General features: G+C 50.6%; 1 protein-coding gene across 2 annotated transcripts in view; it reads left to right on the forward strand.

The window, feature by feature from the left end:
- LOC121577861 (filamin-B) overlaps window positions 1-18239 on the forward strand; it is a 183395-nt gene that overhangs the window by 136047 nt on the left and 29109 nt on the right. For both annotated transcript variants that reach the window (XM_041891803.2, XM_041891804.2), the window contains 5 exons: window positions 3331-3459; window positions 3928-4101; window positions 14533-14688; window positions 14830-15033; window positions 17193-17345. In XM_041891803.2, coding sequence (XP_041747737.1) covers window positions 3331-3459; window positions 3928-4101; window positions 14533-14688; window positions 14830-15033; window positions 17193-17345 — 816 coding nt within the window. The remainder of the gene's footprint in view (window positions 1-3330; window positions 3460-3927; window positions 4102-14532; window positions 14689-14829; window positions 15034-17192; window positions 17346-18239) is intronic.

Raw genomic sequence — 18239 nt, forward strand, 5'->3', positions numbered from 1 at the left:
TCATGAACAGGACATGCCAGGGAGAAGGGGGAGGGAGGGGGAGGGAGGGGGAGAAGAGCCCAGGGAGAAAGTGGAGGGAGGGGGAGAATCGCTCAGTTGATGTGAGTTGAAAAGAGCCTCCTTTTCTTTCCATGAGAGATTGGTTTTAAGCACAAAGAGAGAAAGACCCATTGAGATGATGATTGATAGTTGGTGGGAAAAGGCCTCTCCTGGTGACCTCTTTCCCTCCCCCCTCCCCCCTCCCTGGGACCCTAGGAGGGGTACTGTGGGGGTCTGGGTGGAGGTACTGTGGGGGTCTGGGTGGAGGTACTGTGAGGGTCTGGGTGGAGGTGGGATGGTGATGTAACATCTAGCCACCCCCAGGACGGATAGGTCTCATGTCTGTAGGGGTTTCACATTATCTCCTACCTACATCCTGCTACGTCATCATCATGCTTCATCATCGTCATGCTAAATCATCCATCACCATCCTACATCACCAGTCTATATAGTCTACATAAAGCTCTGCCTTTGACCCTACGGTTTCCATGACTGTTTATGTCCCAAATGCCACCCTATTCCCTCTGTAGTGCACTGCTTTAGACCAGAGGCCTATGGGCCCGTATTTATCAAGTCTCAGAGTAGGAGTGCTGATCTAGGAATCAGTTTAGCCTGTTGAATAATGGAAAGTAGTGCACTACATAGGGAATAGGGTGCCATTCTCTGGTCTAAAGTAGTGCACTATATAGGGAATAGGGTGCCATTCTCTGGTCTAAAGTAGTGCACTATATAGGGAATAGGGTGCCATTCTCTGGTCTAAAGTAGTGCACTATATAGGGAATAGGGTGCCATTCTCTGGTCTAAAGTAGTGCACTATATAGGGAATAGGGTGCCATTCTCTGGTCTAAAGTAGTGCACTATATAGGGAATAGGGTGCCATTCTCTGGTCTAAAGTAGTGCACTATATAGGGAATAGGGTGCCATTCTCTGGTCTAAAGTAGTGCACTATATAGGGAATAGGGTACCATTCTCTGGTCTAAAGTAGTGCACTATATAGGGAATAGGGTGCCATTCTCTGGTCTAAAGTATTGCACTATATAGGGAATAGGGTGCCATTCTCTGGTCTAAAGTAGTGCACTATATAGGGAATAGGGTGGCATTCTCTGGTCTAAAGTAGTGCACTATATAGGGAATAGGGTGCCATTCTCTGGTCTAAAGTAGTGCACTATATAGGGAATAGGGTGCCATTCTCTGGTCTAAAGTAGTGCACTATATAGGGAATAGGGTGGCATTCTCTGGTCTAAAGTAGTGCACTATATAGGGAATAGGGTGCCATTCTCTGGTCTAAAGTAGTGCACTATATAGGGAATAGGGTGCCATTCTCTGGTCTAAAGTAGTGCACTATATAGGGAATAGGGTGCCATTCTCTGGTCTAAAGTAGTGCACTATATAGGGAATAGGGTGCCATTCTCTGGTCTAAAGTAGTGCACTATATAGGGAATAGGGTGCCATTCTCTGGTCTAAAGTAGTGCACTATATAGGGAATAGGGTGCCATTCTCTGGTCTAAAGTAGTGCACTATATAGGGAATAGGGTGCCATTCTCTGGTCTAAAGTAGTGTACTGTATAGGGAATAGGGTGCCGTTCTCTGGTCTAAAGTAGTGCACTATATAGGGAATAGGGTGCCATTCTCTGGTCTAAAGTAGTGCACTATATAGGGAATAGGGTGCCATTTGAGACCTGCCCCCCTCACTATGGGGATATCCTCCCCCCCTCACTATGGGGATATCCCCCCCACTATGGGGATATCCCCCCCCACTATGGGGATATCCTGCCCCCCCCACTATGGGGATATCCTGCCCCCCACTATGGGGATATCCTCCCCCCTCACTATGGGGATATCCTCCCCCCTCACTATAGGGATATCCCCCCCCCCCCCCCACTATGGGGATATCCTGCCCCCCTCACTATGGGGATATCCTGCCCCCCCCACTATGGGGATATCCTGCCCCCCACTATGGGGATATCCTGCCCCCCTCACTATGGGGATATCCTGCCCCCCACTATGGGGATATCCTGCCCCCCTCACTATGGGGATATCCTGCCCCTCACTATGGGGATATCCTGCCCCCCTCACTATGGGGATATCCTCCCCCCCTCACTATGGGGATATCCTGCCCCCCACTATGGGGATATCCTGCCCCCCTCACTATGGGGATATCCTTCCCCCTCACTATAGGGATATCCTCCCCCCCTCACTATGGGGATATCCTGCCCCCCTCACTATGGGGATATCCTCCCCCCCTCACTATGGGGATATCCTCCCCCCCCCCACTATGGGGATATCCTCCCCCCTCACTATGGGGGTATCCTCCCCCCCTCACTATGGGGGATATCCTGCCCCCCCTCACTATGGGGATATCCTCCCCCCCTCACTATGGGGATATCCTCCCCCCCTCACTATGGGGATATCCTCCCCCCACTATGGGGATATCCTCCCCCCCTCACTATGGGGATATCCTCCCCCCCTCACTATGGGGATATCCTCCCCCCTCACTATAGGGATATCCTCCCCCCTCACTATGGGGATATCCTCCCCCCCTCACTATGGGGGATATCCTCCCCCCCACTATGGGGATATCCTCCCCCCCCCACTATGGGGATATCCTCCCCCCCTCACTATGGGGATATCCTCCCCCCCTCACTATGGGGATATCCTCCCCCCCTCACTATGGGGATATCCTCCCCCCCCACTATGGGGATATCCTCCCCCCCTCACTATGGGGAGCTATTGTTCTGCTTCTCTCTTTCTACAAAGCATTTTATTGACATGTCATTCTTTTTTTTAATTTGATAATCTTTTATCTATATCCAAGCCAATGAGAATCCAATATGCTTCTGTATGATTAGTCATGTATGAAGTATATCGCGACCCCAACCATGTGGGGGAAAACGAACAGCCAATGTTAACTTAATGTGGGACAATTAACAGTTAATTACAAATGAGTCTGACATGTCTCTTATCTCACCACCACTAATGAGATGGGTGTGGCTTGATGCACGTCGCCTCGGAGCTTCTCCAAGTCAGGGGGCGGGGTCGACAGTGTGCTCCTCATCTCTCCTGTCACATCCAACCTGGATCGATATTTGTTTTAATGCAGACGAGAGCACTGAATCGGCGTACCATGAGTTGTGCCGCTCGGAGGGACACTGCACAGTATTGATACACTACCACCACACATAATAGGACATCCATTGAGGGCCAGGAGTTTTCCTGTCTGATCAAGGAAAATTCCTGGCCCTACATACTGTTTATCGTCTCAGGTTGATGATGTTGTTGTTGTCTCTTCAGAGTCTCCTCTGCAGTTCTACGTAAACAACACCAACAGTGCCAACGTGACGGCCTCCGGTCCTGGTCTGGTCTATGGCGTCGCCAACAAGATCGCCGTGTTCACCATCTACACTGAGGACGCTGCCGAGGGTACGCACGCCGGAGACTACCGTCACACTCACCAACACACACACACACACCAACACACACACACACACACGCACAGACACACACACACACACAGAGGACGCTGCCGAGGGTACGCACACCGGAGACTACCGTCACACTCACCAACACACACACACACCAACACACACACACACACACACCAACACACACACACACCAACTCACACACACACAGAGGACACTGCCGAGGGTACGTACAGGACAGAAGAGCCATGGTTTGCTCTGAGGGGAAATTGAAATTCATAGGATAAGACATATTTCTCGCCACCAAACAGAGTAACATTTTTTTTTTTTACTGTAAATGATGACTTGTCTGGTGGACGTCATGGTTGTCTGAAACATACTTTTTAAACATCTAAATAAAGTCTAGTGTGTGTAGAGGGAGCATCTTATCCCCATTGACTGTGTGTCTGACCTGTTGGTACTCCAGGAGGTCTGGACCTGGCCATCGAGGGTCCGTCCAAGGCAGAAATCTGCTGTCAGGATAATAAAGATGGCACCTGCACAGTGACCTACCTGCCTGTTCTCCCTGGAGACTACCAAATACTGGTCAGATACAATGACAAGCACATCGCTGGCAGCCCCTTCAACGCTAGGATCACCGGTAAGATACGCACGCACGCACACACACACACACATAGCGCTAGGATCACCGGTAAGATACACACACACACACACACACACACAGCGCTAGGATTGAACTAGGATTGAACTTGGGTAAAAACAATGCCGCAATTACACTGGACATGTGGACTGACGATTTTCGAAAAATAGTATACTTGTGACTTTTTAAAGCCCATTACATAAACGAAGAGCGGATGTTATCCACCAGATAGCGGAAGGCCAGCTATTGTGAAAGAATACTTGTGGATCTTGTTGATTTTCTCTATCGCTTGCTACAAGACCATGGTGCTTGCCTACGGAGCTGTGAGGGGAACGGCACCTCCGTACCTTCAGGCTCTGATCAGTCCCTACACCCAAACGAGGGCATTGCGTTCATCCACCTCTGGCCTGCTGGCTCCCCTTCCTCTGCGGAAGCATAGTTCCCGCTCAGCCCAGTCAAAACTGTTCGCTGCTCTGGCACCCCAATGGTGGAACAAGCTCCCTCACGACGCCAGGACAGTGGAGTCACTCACCACCTTCCGGAGACATTTGAAACCCCACCTCTTTAAGGAATACCTGGGATAGGATAAAGTAATCCTTCTACCCCCCCCTTACCCCACCCCACCCCCCAAAAAAAATTAATAATAATAATAATAATAACATTGGAAAGTGGTTATCCCACTGGCTATAAGGTGAATGCACCAATTTGTAAGTCGCTCTGGATAAGAGCGTCTGCTAAATGACGTAAATGTAATGTAAATGCTTCAAGAGGCCTACAGTCCACCTGGTAATGGTGTGGTTCCAAAGGATACAGCATCACCTTCAGATGGATGTGTGGTTTCAGAGAGAACGGGCACGGTGGATGACATCCTTTTCCTGCACAGCAATTTGAAGAAATCCAGTGATGAATGGACTTTTAGAAGTTTTTTTGTTTTAGTATATTTATTTGTATAATATTAGAAGGATTCTTTAAAGCGATTTTAGTTGTCAATGTGCCGCATTGCATTGAGGAATAACAGCCTGTCTGTAGTCATAACAACAATTAGACTAAATAAATTGATGTTATTTTGTTGGGTAACGGATCGGCTCTCGGAACTCATTAAGAGGCGGCTTCTATCTTCAATATAATCATTCATTCAGAAGGTTAAACCCATAGGTCTTAGGCCTGCAGTAAATTAAATTAGATTACCGGGGTCATTTTTCATTAGGTTATAATAATCCACGCCTTCTGGGAATGTTATAAAGTCAAAGTTATGGGTGAAGATAGACTGTTAGACGTATTACAATGGAAATTCACTTTTTTATCCGTCTGTCTGCATACAGTGCATTCGGGAAGTATTCAAACCCCTTGACTTTTTCCACATTTTGTTAAGTTACAGCCTTATTCTAAAATGGATTTTAAAAAATAAATTTAAAAAATGATCATCAATCTACACACAATACCCCATACTGACAAAGTAAAAACAGGTTTTGAGAAATGTTTGCAGATGTGTTACAAATAAAAACGGAAATATCCCATTTACATAAGTATTCAGACCCTTTACTCAGGACTTTTGTTGAAGCACCTTTGGCAGCGATTACAGCCTTGAGTCTTCTTGGGTATGACGCTACAAGCTTGGCACACCTGTATTTGGGGAGTTTCTCCCATTCTTCTCTGTAGATCCTCTCAACCTCTGTCAGGTTGGATGGGGAGCGTCGCTGCACAGCTATTTTCAGGTCTCTCCAGAGATGTCAATTTTATTTGTCACATGCGCCGAATACAACAGGTGTAGACCTTACCGTGTAATGCTTACTTACAAGCCCTTAACCAACAATGCAGTTTTAAGAAAAGTAAGTTTTTAGTAAAAAATGGGTAAGTAAAAAATAAAACAATAATTAAAGAGCAGCAGTAAAATAACAGTAGTGAGGCTATATACAGGGTACCTATTATCTATCACCTAACCCTACGAGGTCCTCTGTAGCTCAGCTGGTAGAGCACGGCGCTTGGAACGCCAGGGTAGTGGGTTCGATCCCCGGGACCACCCATACGTAAAAATGTATGCACACATGACTGTAAGTCGCTTTGGATAAAAGTGTCTGCTAAATGGCTTATTATTATTATTTACCGGTACAGAGTCAGTGTGCACCGGTTAGTCAAGGTCATTTGTACATGTAGGTAGAGTTAAAGTGACTATGCATAGATAATAAACAGAGAGTAGCAGCAGCGTAAAAGAAGGGGGGGGCAGCAATGCAAATAGTCCGGGTAGCCGTTTTGATTAGCTGTTCAGCAGTCTTATGAATGGGTGAGTCACTCAGCTTAAGCTGACAAGTATGGCTTAATGCTGCGAAATAGCCGACTAAATAAGCCAAGCCTAAACTAATATATTACATTGCCTAAATAAACTAGTACATTTCATAAATAAATGAAGTACCTCAGGTCTTGAAAATATGGGCAAACTTTTTCTCCTCCCTGTCCTCGCTGTCCTCGCTGTCCTCGCTGTCCTCACTGTCCACCCTGTCCTCGTTGTCCACCCTGTCCTCGCTGTCGTCGCTGTCGTCGCTGTCCTCGCTGTCCACCCTGTCCTCGCTGTCCTCGTTGTCCTCGTTGTCCTCGCTGTCCTCGCTGTCCACCCTGTCCTCGCTGTCCACCCTGTCCTCCCTGTCCTTCCTGTCCTCACCGGACTCTTTCATTCAGTTTCTTCTTCCCATCAGTAAAGAAGGACTCTGTGTTTCAGAAACTCCCTTTATATAGAGCAGCTGTCACTCTTTCACACTGTGGTAAATAAAGCCAGTTTGTTATTTAGAATTATTTCTGTCTGTTTTTAGAGGAAGAGAAACCACAAGCCCACCGTGCCTATTTTTCTAAAATCGTCAGTCCAGATGTCAAGTGTAATTGCACAGTTGTATTTACCCAAGTTCTCTCAACTTGGGGACCACCCGCCAGTTATACATTTTTTTGGCCTGAAGCAAGACTCTAGTGCCAGAAGAGAGAGACTCTCGGACTGAAACATTCACACCTCCATTAATTTACGAAAAGATAGTCAATTTTTGCCAAAGTTTTGATCAGCTTTCTAACTCCCCCTTGTGATAGTGTGGTGCAATGACAGAATGACGCAATTTACCACCATCTGCCACCATCTACCACAAACGGTCACGGCATGAGCTCAAACCTTTTAATTGAGGAACCACTGTATCTGATTCCAATAAAGCTGATCATAGTTTGTCTGGTGTCTGGAAAACTATTGGTTAAGTTGCCTGTCTTAGTGCTCGGCTGGAACAGAAGCCTGTCTTAGTGCTCGGCTGGAACAGAAGCCTGTCTTAGTGCTCGGCTGGAACAGAAGCCTGTCTTAGTGCTCGGCTGGAACAGAAGCCTGTCTTAGTGCTCGGCTGGAACAGAAGCCTGTGTTAGTGCTCGGCTGCAACAGAAGCCTGTGTGTTAGTGCTCGGCTGGAACAGAAGCCTGTGTGTTAGTGCTCGGCTGGAACAGAAGCCTGTGTGTTAGTGCTCGGCTGGAACAGAAGCCTGTGTGTTAGTGCTCGGGCTGGAACAGAAGCCTGTGTGTTAGTGCTCGGCTGGAACAGAAGCCTGTCTTAGTGCTCGGCTGGAACAGAAGCCTGTCTTAGTGCTCGGGCTGGAACAGAAGCCTGTCTTAGTGCTCGGCTGGAACAGAAGCCTGTGTGTTAGTGCTCGGCTGGAACAGAAGCCTGTGTGTTAGTGCTCGGCTGGAACAGAAGCCTGTGTGTTAGTGCTCGGCTGGAACAGAAGCCTGTGTGTTAGTGCTCGGCTGGAACAGAAGCCTGTGTGTTAGTGCTCGGCTGGAACAGAAGCCTGTCTTAGTGCTCGGCTGGAACAGAAGCCTGTGTGTTAGTGCTCGGCTGGAACAGAAGCCTGTCTTAGTGCTCGGCTGGAACAGAAGCCTGTGTGTTAGTGCTCGGCTGGAACAGAAGCCTGTCTTAGTGCTCGGCTGGAACAGAAGCCTGTCTTAGTGCTCGGCTGGAACAGAAGCCTGTCTTAGTGCTCGGCTGGAACAGAAGCCTGTCTTAGTGCTCGGCTGGAACAGAAGCCTGTGTGTTAGTGCTCGGCTGGAACAGAAGCCTGTGTGTTAGTGCTCGGCTGGAACAGAAGCCTGTGTGTTAGTGCTCGGCTGGAACAGAAGCCTGTCTTAGTGCTCGGCTGGAACAGAAGCCTGTCTTAGTGCTCGGCTGGAACAGAAGCCTGTCTTAGTGCTCGGCTGGAACAGAAGCCTGTGTGTTAGTGCTCGGCTGGAACAGAAGCCTGTGTGTTAGTGCTCGGCTGGAACAGAAGCCTGTGTGTTAGTGCTCGGCTGGAACAGAAGCCTGTGTGTTAGTGCTCGGCTGGAACAGAAGCCTGTGTGTTAGTGCTCGGCTGGAACAGAAGCCTGTCTTAGTGCTCGGCTGGAACAGAAGCCTGTCTTAGTGCTCGGCTGGAACAGAAGCCTGTCTTAGTGCTCGGCTGGAACAGAAGCCTGTGTGTTAGTGCTCGGCTGGAACAGAAGCCTGTGTGTTAGTGCTCGGCTGGAACAGAAGCCTGTGTGTTAGTGCTCGGCTGGAACAGAAGCCTGTGTGTTGGTGCTCGGCTGGAACAGAAGCCTGTGTGTTAGTGCTCGGCTGGAACAGAAGCCTGTGTGTTAGTGCTCGGCTGGAACAGAAGCCTGTGTGTTAGTGCTCGGCTGGAACAGAAGCCTGTCTGTTAGTGCTCGGCTGGAACAGAAGCCTGTCTTAGTGCTCGGCTGGAACAGAAGCCTGTCTTAGTGCTCGGCTGGAACAGAAGCCTGTGTTAGTGCTCGGCTGCAACAGAAGCCTGTGTGTTAGTGCTCGGCTGGAACAGAAGCCTGTGTGTTAGTGCTCGGCTGGAACAGAAGCCTGTGTGTTAGTGCTCGGCTGGAACAGAAGCCTGTGTGTTAGTGCTCGGCTGGAACAGAAGCCTGTGTGTTAGTGCTCGGCTGGAACAGAAGCCTGTCTTAGTGCTCGGCTGGAACAGAAGCCTGTCTTAGTGCTCGGCTGGAACAGAAGCCTGTCTTAGTGCTCGGCTGGAACAGAAGCCTGTGTGTTAGTGCTCGGCTGGAACAGAAGCCTGTGTGTTAGTGCTCGGCTGGAACAGAAGCCTGTGTGTTAGTGCTCGGCTGGAACAGAAGCCTGTGTGTTAGTGCTCGGCTGGAACAGAAGCCTGTGTGTTAGTGCTCGGCTGGAACAGAAGCCTGTCTTAGTGCTCGGCTGGAACAGAAGCCTGTGTGTTAGTGCTCGGCTGGAACAGAAGCCTGTCTTAGTGCTCGGCTGGAACAGAAGCCTGTGTGTTAGTGCTCGGCTGGAACAGAAGCCTGTCTTAGTGCTCGGCTGGAACAGAAGCCTGTGTGTTAGTGCTCGGCTGGAACAGAAGCCTGTCTTAGTGCTCGGCTGGAACAGAAGCCTGTCTTAGTGCTCGGCTGGAACAGAAGCCTGTGTGTTAGTGCTCGGCTGGAACAGAAGCCTGTGTTAGTGCTCGGCTGGAACAGAAGCCTGTGTGTTAGTGCTCGGCTGGAACAGAAGCCTGTCTTAGTGCTCGGCTGGAACAGAAGCCTGTCTTAGTGCTCGGCTGGAACAGAAGCCTGTCTTAGTGCTCGGCTGGAACAGAAGCCTGTCTTAGTGCTCGGCTGGAACAGAAGCCTGTCTTAGTGCTCGGCTGGAACAGAAGCCTGTGTGTTAGTGCTCGGCTGGAACAGAAGCCTGTGTGTTAGTGCTCGGCTGGAACAGAAGCCTGTGTGTTAGTGCTCGGCTGGAACAGAAGCCTGTGTGTTGGTGCTCGGCTGGAACAGAAGCCTGTGTGTTAGTGCTCGGCTGGAACAGAAGCCTGTGTGTTAGTGCTCGGCTGGAACAGAAGCCTGTGTGTTAGTGCTCGGCTGGAACAGAAGCCTGTGTGTTAGTGCTCGGCTGGAACAGAAGCCTGTCTGTTAGTGCTCGGGCTGGAACAGAAGCCTGTCTTAGTGCTCGGCTGGAACAGAAGCCTGTCTTAGTGCTCGGCTGGAACAGAAGCCTGTCTTAGTGCTCGGCTGGAACAGAAGCCTGTCTTAGTGCTCGGCTGGAACAGAAGCCTGTGTGTTAGTGCTCGGCTGGAACAGAAGCCTGTCTTAGTGCTCGGCTGGAACAGAAGCCTGTGTGTTAGTGCTCGGCTGGAACAGAAGCCTGTCTTAGTGCTCGGCTGGAACAGAAGCCTGTCTTAGTGCTCGGCTGGAACAGAAGCCTGTGTGTTAGTGCTCGGCTGGAACAGAAGCCTGTGTGTTAGTGCTCGGCTGGAACAGAAGCCTGTGTGTTAGTGCTCGGCTGGAACAGAAGCCTGTCTTAGTGCTCGGCTGGAACAGAAGCCTATCTTAGTGCTCGGCTGGAACAGAAGCCTGTCTTAGTGCTCGGCTGGAACAGAAGCCTGTGTGTTAGTGCTCGGCTGGAACAGAAGCCTGTGTGTTAGTGCTCGGCTGGAACAGAAGCCTGTGTGTTAGTGCTCGGCTGGAACAGAAGCCTGTCTTAGTGCTCGGCTGGAACAGAAGCCTGTCTTAGTGCTCGGCTGGAACAGAAGCCTGTCTTAGTGCTCGGCTGGAACAGAAGCCTGTCTTAGTGCTCGGCTGGAACAGAAGCCTGTCTTAGTGCTCGGCTGGAACAGAAGCCTGTCTTAGTGCTCGGCTGGAACAGAAGCCTGTGTGTTAGTGCTCGGCTGGAACAGAAGCCTGTGTGTTAGTGCTCGGCTGGAACAGAAGCCTGTGTGTTAGTGCTCGGCTGGAACAGAAGCCTGTGTGTTAGTGCTCGGCTGGAACAGAAGCCTGTGTGTTAGTGCTCGGCTGGAACAGAAGCCTGTGTGTTAGTGCTCGGCTGGAACAGAAGCCTGTGTGTTAGTGCTCGGCTGGAACAGAAGCCTGTGTGTTAGTGCTCGGCTGGAACAGAAGCCTGTCTTAGTGCTCGGCTGGAACAGAAGCCTGTCTTAGTGCTCGGCTGGAACAGAAGCCTGTCTTAGTGCTCGGCTGGAACAGAAGCCTGTCTTAGTGCTCGGCTGGAACAGAAGCCTGTGTGTTAGTGCTCGGCTGGAACAGAAGCCTGTCTTAGTGCTCGGCTGGAACAGAAGCCTGTGTGTTAGTGCTCGGCTGGAACAGAAGCCTGTCTTAGTGCTCGGCTGGAACAGAAGCCTGTCTTAGTGCTCGGCTGGAACAGAAGCCTGTCTTAGTGCTCGGCTGGAACAGAAGCCTGTCTTAGTGCTCGGCTGGAACAGAAGCCTGTGTCTTAGTGCTCGGCTGGAACAGAAGCCTGTCTTAGTGCTCGGCTGGAACAGAAGCCTGTCTTAGTGCTCGGCTGGAACAGAAGCCTGTGTGTTAGTGCTCGGCTGGAACAGAAGCCTGTGTGTTAGTGCTCGGCTGGAACAGAAGCCTGTGTGTTAGTGCTCGGCTGGAACAGAAGCCTGTGTGTTAGTGCTCGGCTGGAACAGAAGCCTGTGTGTTAGTGCTCGGCTGGAACAGAAGCCTGTCTTAGTGCTCGGCTGGAACAGAAGCCTGTGTGTTAGTGCTCGGCTGGAACAGAAGCCTGTCTTAGTGCTCGGCTGGAACAGAAGCCTGTGTGTTAGTGCTCGGCTGGAACAGAAGCCTGTCTTAGTGCTCGGCTGGAACAGAAGCCTGTGTGTTAGTGCTCGGCTGGAACAGAAGCCTGTCTTAGTGCTCGGCTGGAACAGAAGCCTGTCTTAGTGCTCGGCTGGAACAGAAGCCTGTGTGTTAGTGCTCGGCTGGAACAGAAGCCTGTGTTAGTGCTCGGCTGGAACAGAAGCCTGTGTGTTAGTGCTCGGCTGGAACAGAAGCCTGTCTTAGTGCTCGGCTGGAACAGAAGCCTGTCTTAGTGCTCGGCTGGAACAGAAGCCTGTCTTAGTGCTCGGCTGGAACAGAAGCCTGTCTTAGTGCTCGGCTGGAACAGAAGCCTGTCTTAGTGCTCGGCTGGAACAGAAGCCTGTGTGTTAGTGCTCGGCTGGAACAGAAGCCTGTGTGTTAGTGCTCGGCTGGAACAGAAGCCTGTGTGTTAGTGCTCGGCTGGAACAGAAGCCTGTGTGTTGGTGCTCGGCTGGAACAGAAGCCTGTGTGTTAGTGCTCGGCTGGAACAGAAGCCTGTGTGTTAGTGCTCGGCTGGAACAGAAGCCTGTGTGTTAGTGCTCGGCTGGAACAGAAGCCTGTGTGTTAGTGCTCGGCTGGAACAGAAGCCTGTCTGTTAGTGCTCGGCTGGAACAGAAGCCTGTCTTAGTGCTCGGCTGGAACAGAAGCCTGTCTTAGTGCTCGGCTGGAACAGAAGCCTGTCTTAGTGCTCGGCTGGAACAGAAGCCTGTCTTAGTGCTCGGCTGGAACAGAAGCCTGTGTGTTAGTGCTCGGCTGGAACAGAAGCCTGTCTTAGTGCTCGGCTGGAACAGAAGCCTGTGTGTTAGTGCTCGGCTGGAACAGAAGCCTGTCTTAGTGCTCGGCTGGAACAGAAGCCTGTCTTAGTGCTCGGCTGGAACAGAAGCCTGTGTGTTAGTGCTCGGCTGGAACAGAAGCCTGTGTGTTAGTGCTCGGCTGGAACAGAAGCCTGTGTGTTAGTGCTCGGCTGGAACAGAAGCCTGTCTTAGTGCTCGGCTGGAACAGAAGCCTATCTTAGTGCTCGGCTGGAACAGAAGCCTGTCTTAGTGCTCGGCTGGAACAGAAGCCTGTGTGTTAGTGCTCGGCTGGAACAGAAGCCTGTGTGTTAGTGCTCGGCTGGAACAGAAGCCTGTGTGTTAGTGCTCGGCTGGAACAGAAGCCTGTCTTAGTGCTCGGCTGGAACAGAAGCCTGTCTTAGTGCTCGGCTGGAACAGAAGCCTGTCTTAGTGCTCGGCTGGAACAGAAGCCTGTCTTAGTGCTCGGCTGGAACAGAAGCCTGTCTTAGTGCTCGGCTGGAACAGAAGCCTGTCTTAGTGCTCGGCTGGAACAGAAGCCTGTGTGTTAGTGCTCGGCTGGAACAGAAGCCTGTGTGTTAGTGCTCGGCTGGAACAGAAGCCTGTGTGTTAGTGCTCGGCTGGAACAGAAGCCTGTGTGTTAGTGCTCGGCTGGAACAGAAGCCTGTGTGTTAGTGCTCGGCTGGAACAGAAGCCTGTGTGTTAGTGCTCGGCTGGAACAGAAGCCTGTGTGTTAGTGCTCGGCTGGAACAGAAGCCTGTCTGTTAGTGCTCGGCTGGAACAGAAGCCTGTCTTAGTGCTCGGCTGGAACAGAAGCCTGTCTTAGTGCTCGGCTGGAACAGAAGCCTGTCTTAGTGCTCGGCTGGAACAGAAGCCTGTCTTAGTGCTCGGCTGGAACAGAAGCCTGTGTGTTAGTGCTCGGCTGGAACAGAAGCCTGTCTTAGTGCTCGGCTGGAACAGAAGCCTGTGTGTTAGTGCTCGGCTGGAACAGAAGCCTGTCTTAGTGCTCGGCTGGAACAGAAGCCTGTCTTAGTGCTCGGCTGGAACAGAAGCCTGTCTTAGTGCTCGGCTGGAACAGAAGTCTGTCTTAGTGCTCGGCTGGAACAGAAGCCTGTGTCTTAGTGCTCGGCTGGAACAGAAGCCTGTCTTAGTGCTCGGCTGGAACAGAAGCCTGTCTTAGTGCTCGGCTGGAACAGAAGCCTGTCTTAGTGCTCGGCTGGAACAGAAGCCTGTGTCTTAGTGCTCGGCTGGAACAGAAGCCTGTCTTAGTGCTCGGCTGGAACAGAAGCCTGTGTGTTAGTGCTCGGCTGGAACAGAAGCCTGTCTTAGTGCTCGGCTGGAACAGAAGCCTGTGTGTTAGTGCTCGGCTGGAACAGAAGCCTGTGTCTTAGTGCTCGGCTGGAACAGAAGCCTGTGTGTTAGTGCTCGGCTGGAACAGAAGCCTGTGTGTTAGTGCTCGGCTGGAACAGAAGCCTGTCTTAGTGCTCGGCTGGAACAGAAGCCTGTCTTAGTGCTCGGCTGGAACAGAAGCCTGTCTTAGTGCTCGGCTGGAACAGAAGCCTGTGTGTTAGTGCTCGGCTGGAACAGAAGCCTGTCTTAGTGCTCGGCTGGAACAGAAGCCTGTGTGTTAGTGCTCGGCTGGAACAGAAGCCTGTCTTAGTGCTCGGCTGGAACAGAAGCCTGTGTGTTAGTGCTCGGCTGGAACAGAAGCCTGTCTTAGTGCTCGGCTGGAACAGAAGCCTGTCTGTTAGTGCTCGGCTGGAACAGAAGCCTGTGTGTTAGTGCTCGGCTGGAACAGAAGCCTGTGTGTTAGTGCTCGGCTGGAACAGAAGCCTGTCTTAGTGCTCGGCTGGAACAGAAGCCTGTCTTAGTGCTCGGCTGGAACAGAAGCCTGTTGACACTATAGCTCTGTGAAAAGGCCCATCCATGACCTGAACAAACAGTTCCTCTACTTCTCTCATCCTGAATGGTCAATGTGACTGCTGCTGACTCACTCACTCGCTAACCCTGTCTGTGTGTCTCTTTCCAGAGGAAAAGCGTTGCTCCCAGTTGAAGTTGGGTTCTGCAGCTGACTTCTCCCTGGACATTACAGAGACTGACCTGTCTCTACTGACCGCCAGCATCAAGGCCCCCTCTGGCCGCGACGAACCCTGCCTGCTCAAGAGACAGCCCAACAACCACATCGGTAAGACCTGACCCCAACCCCTTCCATCCATCTTGCATAGTAAAGTAGGTTTGCTTTAACTCTCTCGCTCTCGCTGTCTCTCTCTGTCTCTCTCTGTCTCTCTGTCTCTCTCTCTCTCTCTCCCCCCCCTTCCCCCCTCAGGTATCTCCTTCATCCCGAGGGAGGTTGGGGAGCACCTGGTGAGCATCAAGAAGAATGGCCGCCATGTTGCCAACAGCCCCATCACCATCATGGTTGTGCAATCAGAGATCGGCGACGCCTCCAAGGTCAAGGTGTACGGACAGGGGCTGGTCGAGGGACACACCTTCGACATGTCCGACTTTGTGGTCGACACACGAGAAGCTGGTGAGTGTCTGTCTTAAATGGTTATAGGTATTACAACGGTCCAGGGTCGCCCCGCCTGACACTGTTACCGCCACCCACCTAAAATAATTAGTCTCCAATTGAAAAGTTTGCTTTAAGAGGCCATGGGGGTGTTGTTTTGGGGGTATTGGTGTCCTGCCTTCATACGTCACTGCATGCCTCTCACGCTTAACCTCACGTTCTTACAAGGATGAGTTCCTGACCAAAGCCTAGTTACTGAGGCCCAGAGGGGTGGTTCTACGTCTTTGGAAAGTTAAAGGGGATTATTGCAGCAGTGCTTTTTAAAGGGATGGTTACGTAGCACATACTATAGCTGGCCTATGACTCCTATACATTAGAGATTTTAAGACCTAATAGTGTGGCGATGACGTGGCGAGTGCGGTTAGCTTGCGGTTAGCTGTTAGCGCGCACACACACACACACACACACACTCACACACACACACACACACGGTCAGCACGGTCTTTCTTCTCTGGTTCAGTTGGGAGCCGTGCTGACCGCAGCATTTAATTATGTTCCCCATTTTTTTTTTATTGATTCACACACACGTAACACGCAGTCTCTGGGGTGTCTCAGGTTCCGGTAATGGTGGATAACGTGAGGAAATAACCGTTTCAGCCAAAACGTCTGGTAAATGTTATGGTTAATTTAATGTGATATAACACACTACTCCCTATGTGGGTCCTGGTCTAAAGCAGTGCACTATTCCCTATGGGTCCTGGTCTAAAGCAGTTTCACTATTCCCTATGTGGGTCCTGGTCTAAAGCAGTGCACTACATAGGAAATAGGGTGCCATTTGGGAAGCAGTCATTGTAATTAGGTAGAGTAGTACAGCCTCCAACAGGGTGAAGAACAGAACAGGGCTTCAGAGGGGAATGGATATACAGGAAGAGAATGGATATACAGGAAGAGAATGGATATACAGGAAGAGAATGGATATACAGGAAGAGAATGGATATACAGGAAGAGAATGGATATACAGGAAGAGAATGGATATACAGGAAGAGAATGGATATACAGGAAGAGAATGGATATACAGGAAGAGAATGGATATACAGGAAGAGAATGGATATATACAGGAAGAGAATGGATATACAGGAAGAGAATGGATATACAGGAAGAGAATGGATATACAGGAAGAGAATGAACTGAATGGGTTTAGTTATTTAACCTTTTAACACTGTATTACGGGAAACCAACACTGTTCTTTCTGGAAACCAGAAATGTGCTTTTGTTGTTACTAAGTTTAGTATTTTCGTTGGCTGGATGATGTGAACACAATGTGTGGATTTTACATCCTGATTTGTTTTTCCAAAGTGTCCATCATCTACAGCGTCATGGTTTGTTAGAAAGCATCATTTGATTTAGTCACAATGGTTTCCTGACCATTCGGGAACTGACACGACTCCTGAATGCATTGCTCACTCCCAGAATTATCTGTCTGACTGGTGTTGTGGTCCCCTAGGTTACGGGGGTCTGGGCCTGTCCATCCAGGGTCTGACTGGTGTTGTGGTCCCCTAGGTTACGGGGGTCTGGGCCTGTCCATCCATGGTCTGACTGGTGTTGTGGTCCCCTAGGTTACGGGGGTCTGGGCCTGTCCATCCATGGTCTGACTGGTGTTGTGGTCCCCTAGGTTACGGGGTCTGGGCCTGTCCATCCAGGGTCTGACTGGTGTTGTGGTCCCCTAGGTTACGGGGGTCTGGGCCTGTCCATCCAGGGTCTGACTGGTGTTGTGGTCCCCTAGGTTACGGGGGTCTGGGCCTGTCCATCCAGGGTCTGACTGGTGTTGTGGTCCCCTAGGTTACGGGGGTCTGGGCCTGTCCATCCAGGGTCTGACTGGTGTTGTGGTCCCCTAGGTTACGGGGGTCTGGGCCTGTCCATCCATGGTCTGACTGGTGTTGTGGTCCCCTAGGTTACGGGGGTCTGGGCCTGTCCATCCAGGGTCTGACTGGTGTTGTGGTCCCCTAGGTTACGGGGGTCTGGGCCTGTCCATCCAGGGTCTGACTGGTGTTGTGGTCCCCTAGGTTACGGGGGTCTGGGCCTGTCCTTCCAGGGTCTGACTGGTGTTGTGGTCCCCTAGGTTACGGGGGGCTGGGCCTGTCCTTCCAGGGTCTGACTGGTGTTGTCATCCTCTCCCCCAGGTTACGGGGGTCTGGCCTTATCTGTTGAGGGGCCCAGTAAAGTGGACATCCAGACCCAGGACATGGAGGATGGGACGTGTGGCGTCTCTTACTGCCCATCAGAACCAGGCTCCTACATCGTCTCCATACGCTTCGCTGACGAACACGTGCCAGGTAAGACACTCTACACATACAGTGGGGAAAAACACGTGCCAGGTAAGACACTCTACACATACAGTGGGGGAAAACACGTGCCAGGTAAGACACTCTACACATACAGTGGGGGAAAACACGTGCCAGGTAAGACACTCTACACATACAGTGGGGGAAAACACGTGCCAGGTAAGACACTCTACACATACAGTGGGGGAAAACACGTGCCAGGTAAGACACTCTACACATACAGTGGGGGAAAACACGTGCCAGGTAAGACACTCTACACATACAGTGGGGGAAAACACGTGCCAGGTAAGACACTCTACACATACAGTGGGGGAAAACACGTGCCAGGTAAGACACTCTACACATACAGTGGGGGAAAACACGTGCCAGGTAAGACACTCTACCTATACAGTGGGGGAAAAAAGTATTTAGTCAGCCACCAATTGTGCAAGTTCTCCCACTTAAAAAGATGAGAGAGGCCTGTAATTTTCATCATAGGTACACGTCAACTATGATTGACAAATTGAGAAAAAAAAATCCAGAAAATCACATTGTAGGATTTTTATGAATTTATTTGCAAATTATGGTGGAAAATAAGTATTTGGTCACCTACAAACAAGCAAGATTTCTGGCTTTCACAGACCTGTAACTTCTTCTTTAAGAGGCTCCTCTGTCCTCCACTCGTTACCTGTATTAATGGCACCTGTTTGAACTTGTTATCAGTATAAAAGACACCTGTCCACAACCTCAAACAGTCACACTCCAAACTCCACTATGGCCAAGACCAAAGCGCTGTCAAAGGACACCAGAAACAAAATTGTAGACCTGCACCAGGCTGGGAAGACTGAATCTGCAATAGGTAAGCAGCTTGGTTTGAAGAAATCAACTGTGGGAGCAATTATTAGG

The sequence above is a fragment of the Coregonus clupeaformis genome, chromosome 12 (genome assembly GCF_020615455.1).
Source record: "Coregonus clupeaformis isolate EN_2021a chromosome 12, ASM2061545v1, whole genome shotgun sequence".
Classification (NCBI taxonomy): domain Eukaryota; kingdom Metazoa; phylum Chordata; class Actinopteri; order Salmoniformes; family Salmonidae; genus Coregonus; species Coregonus clupeaformis.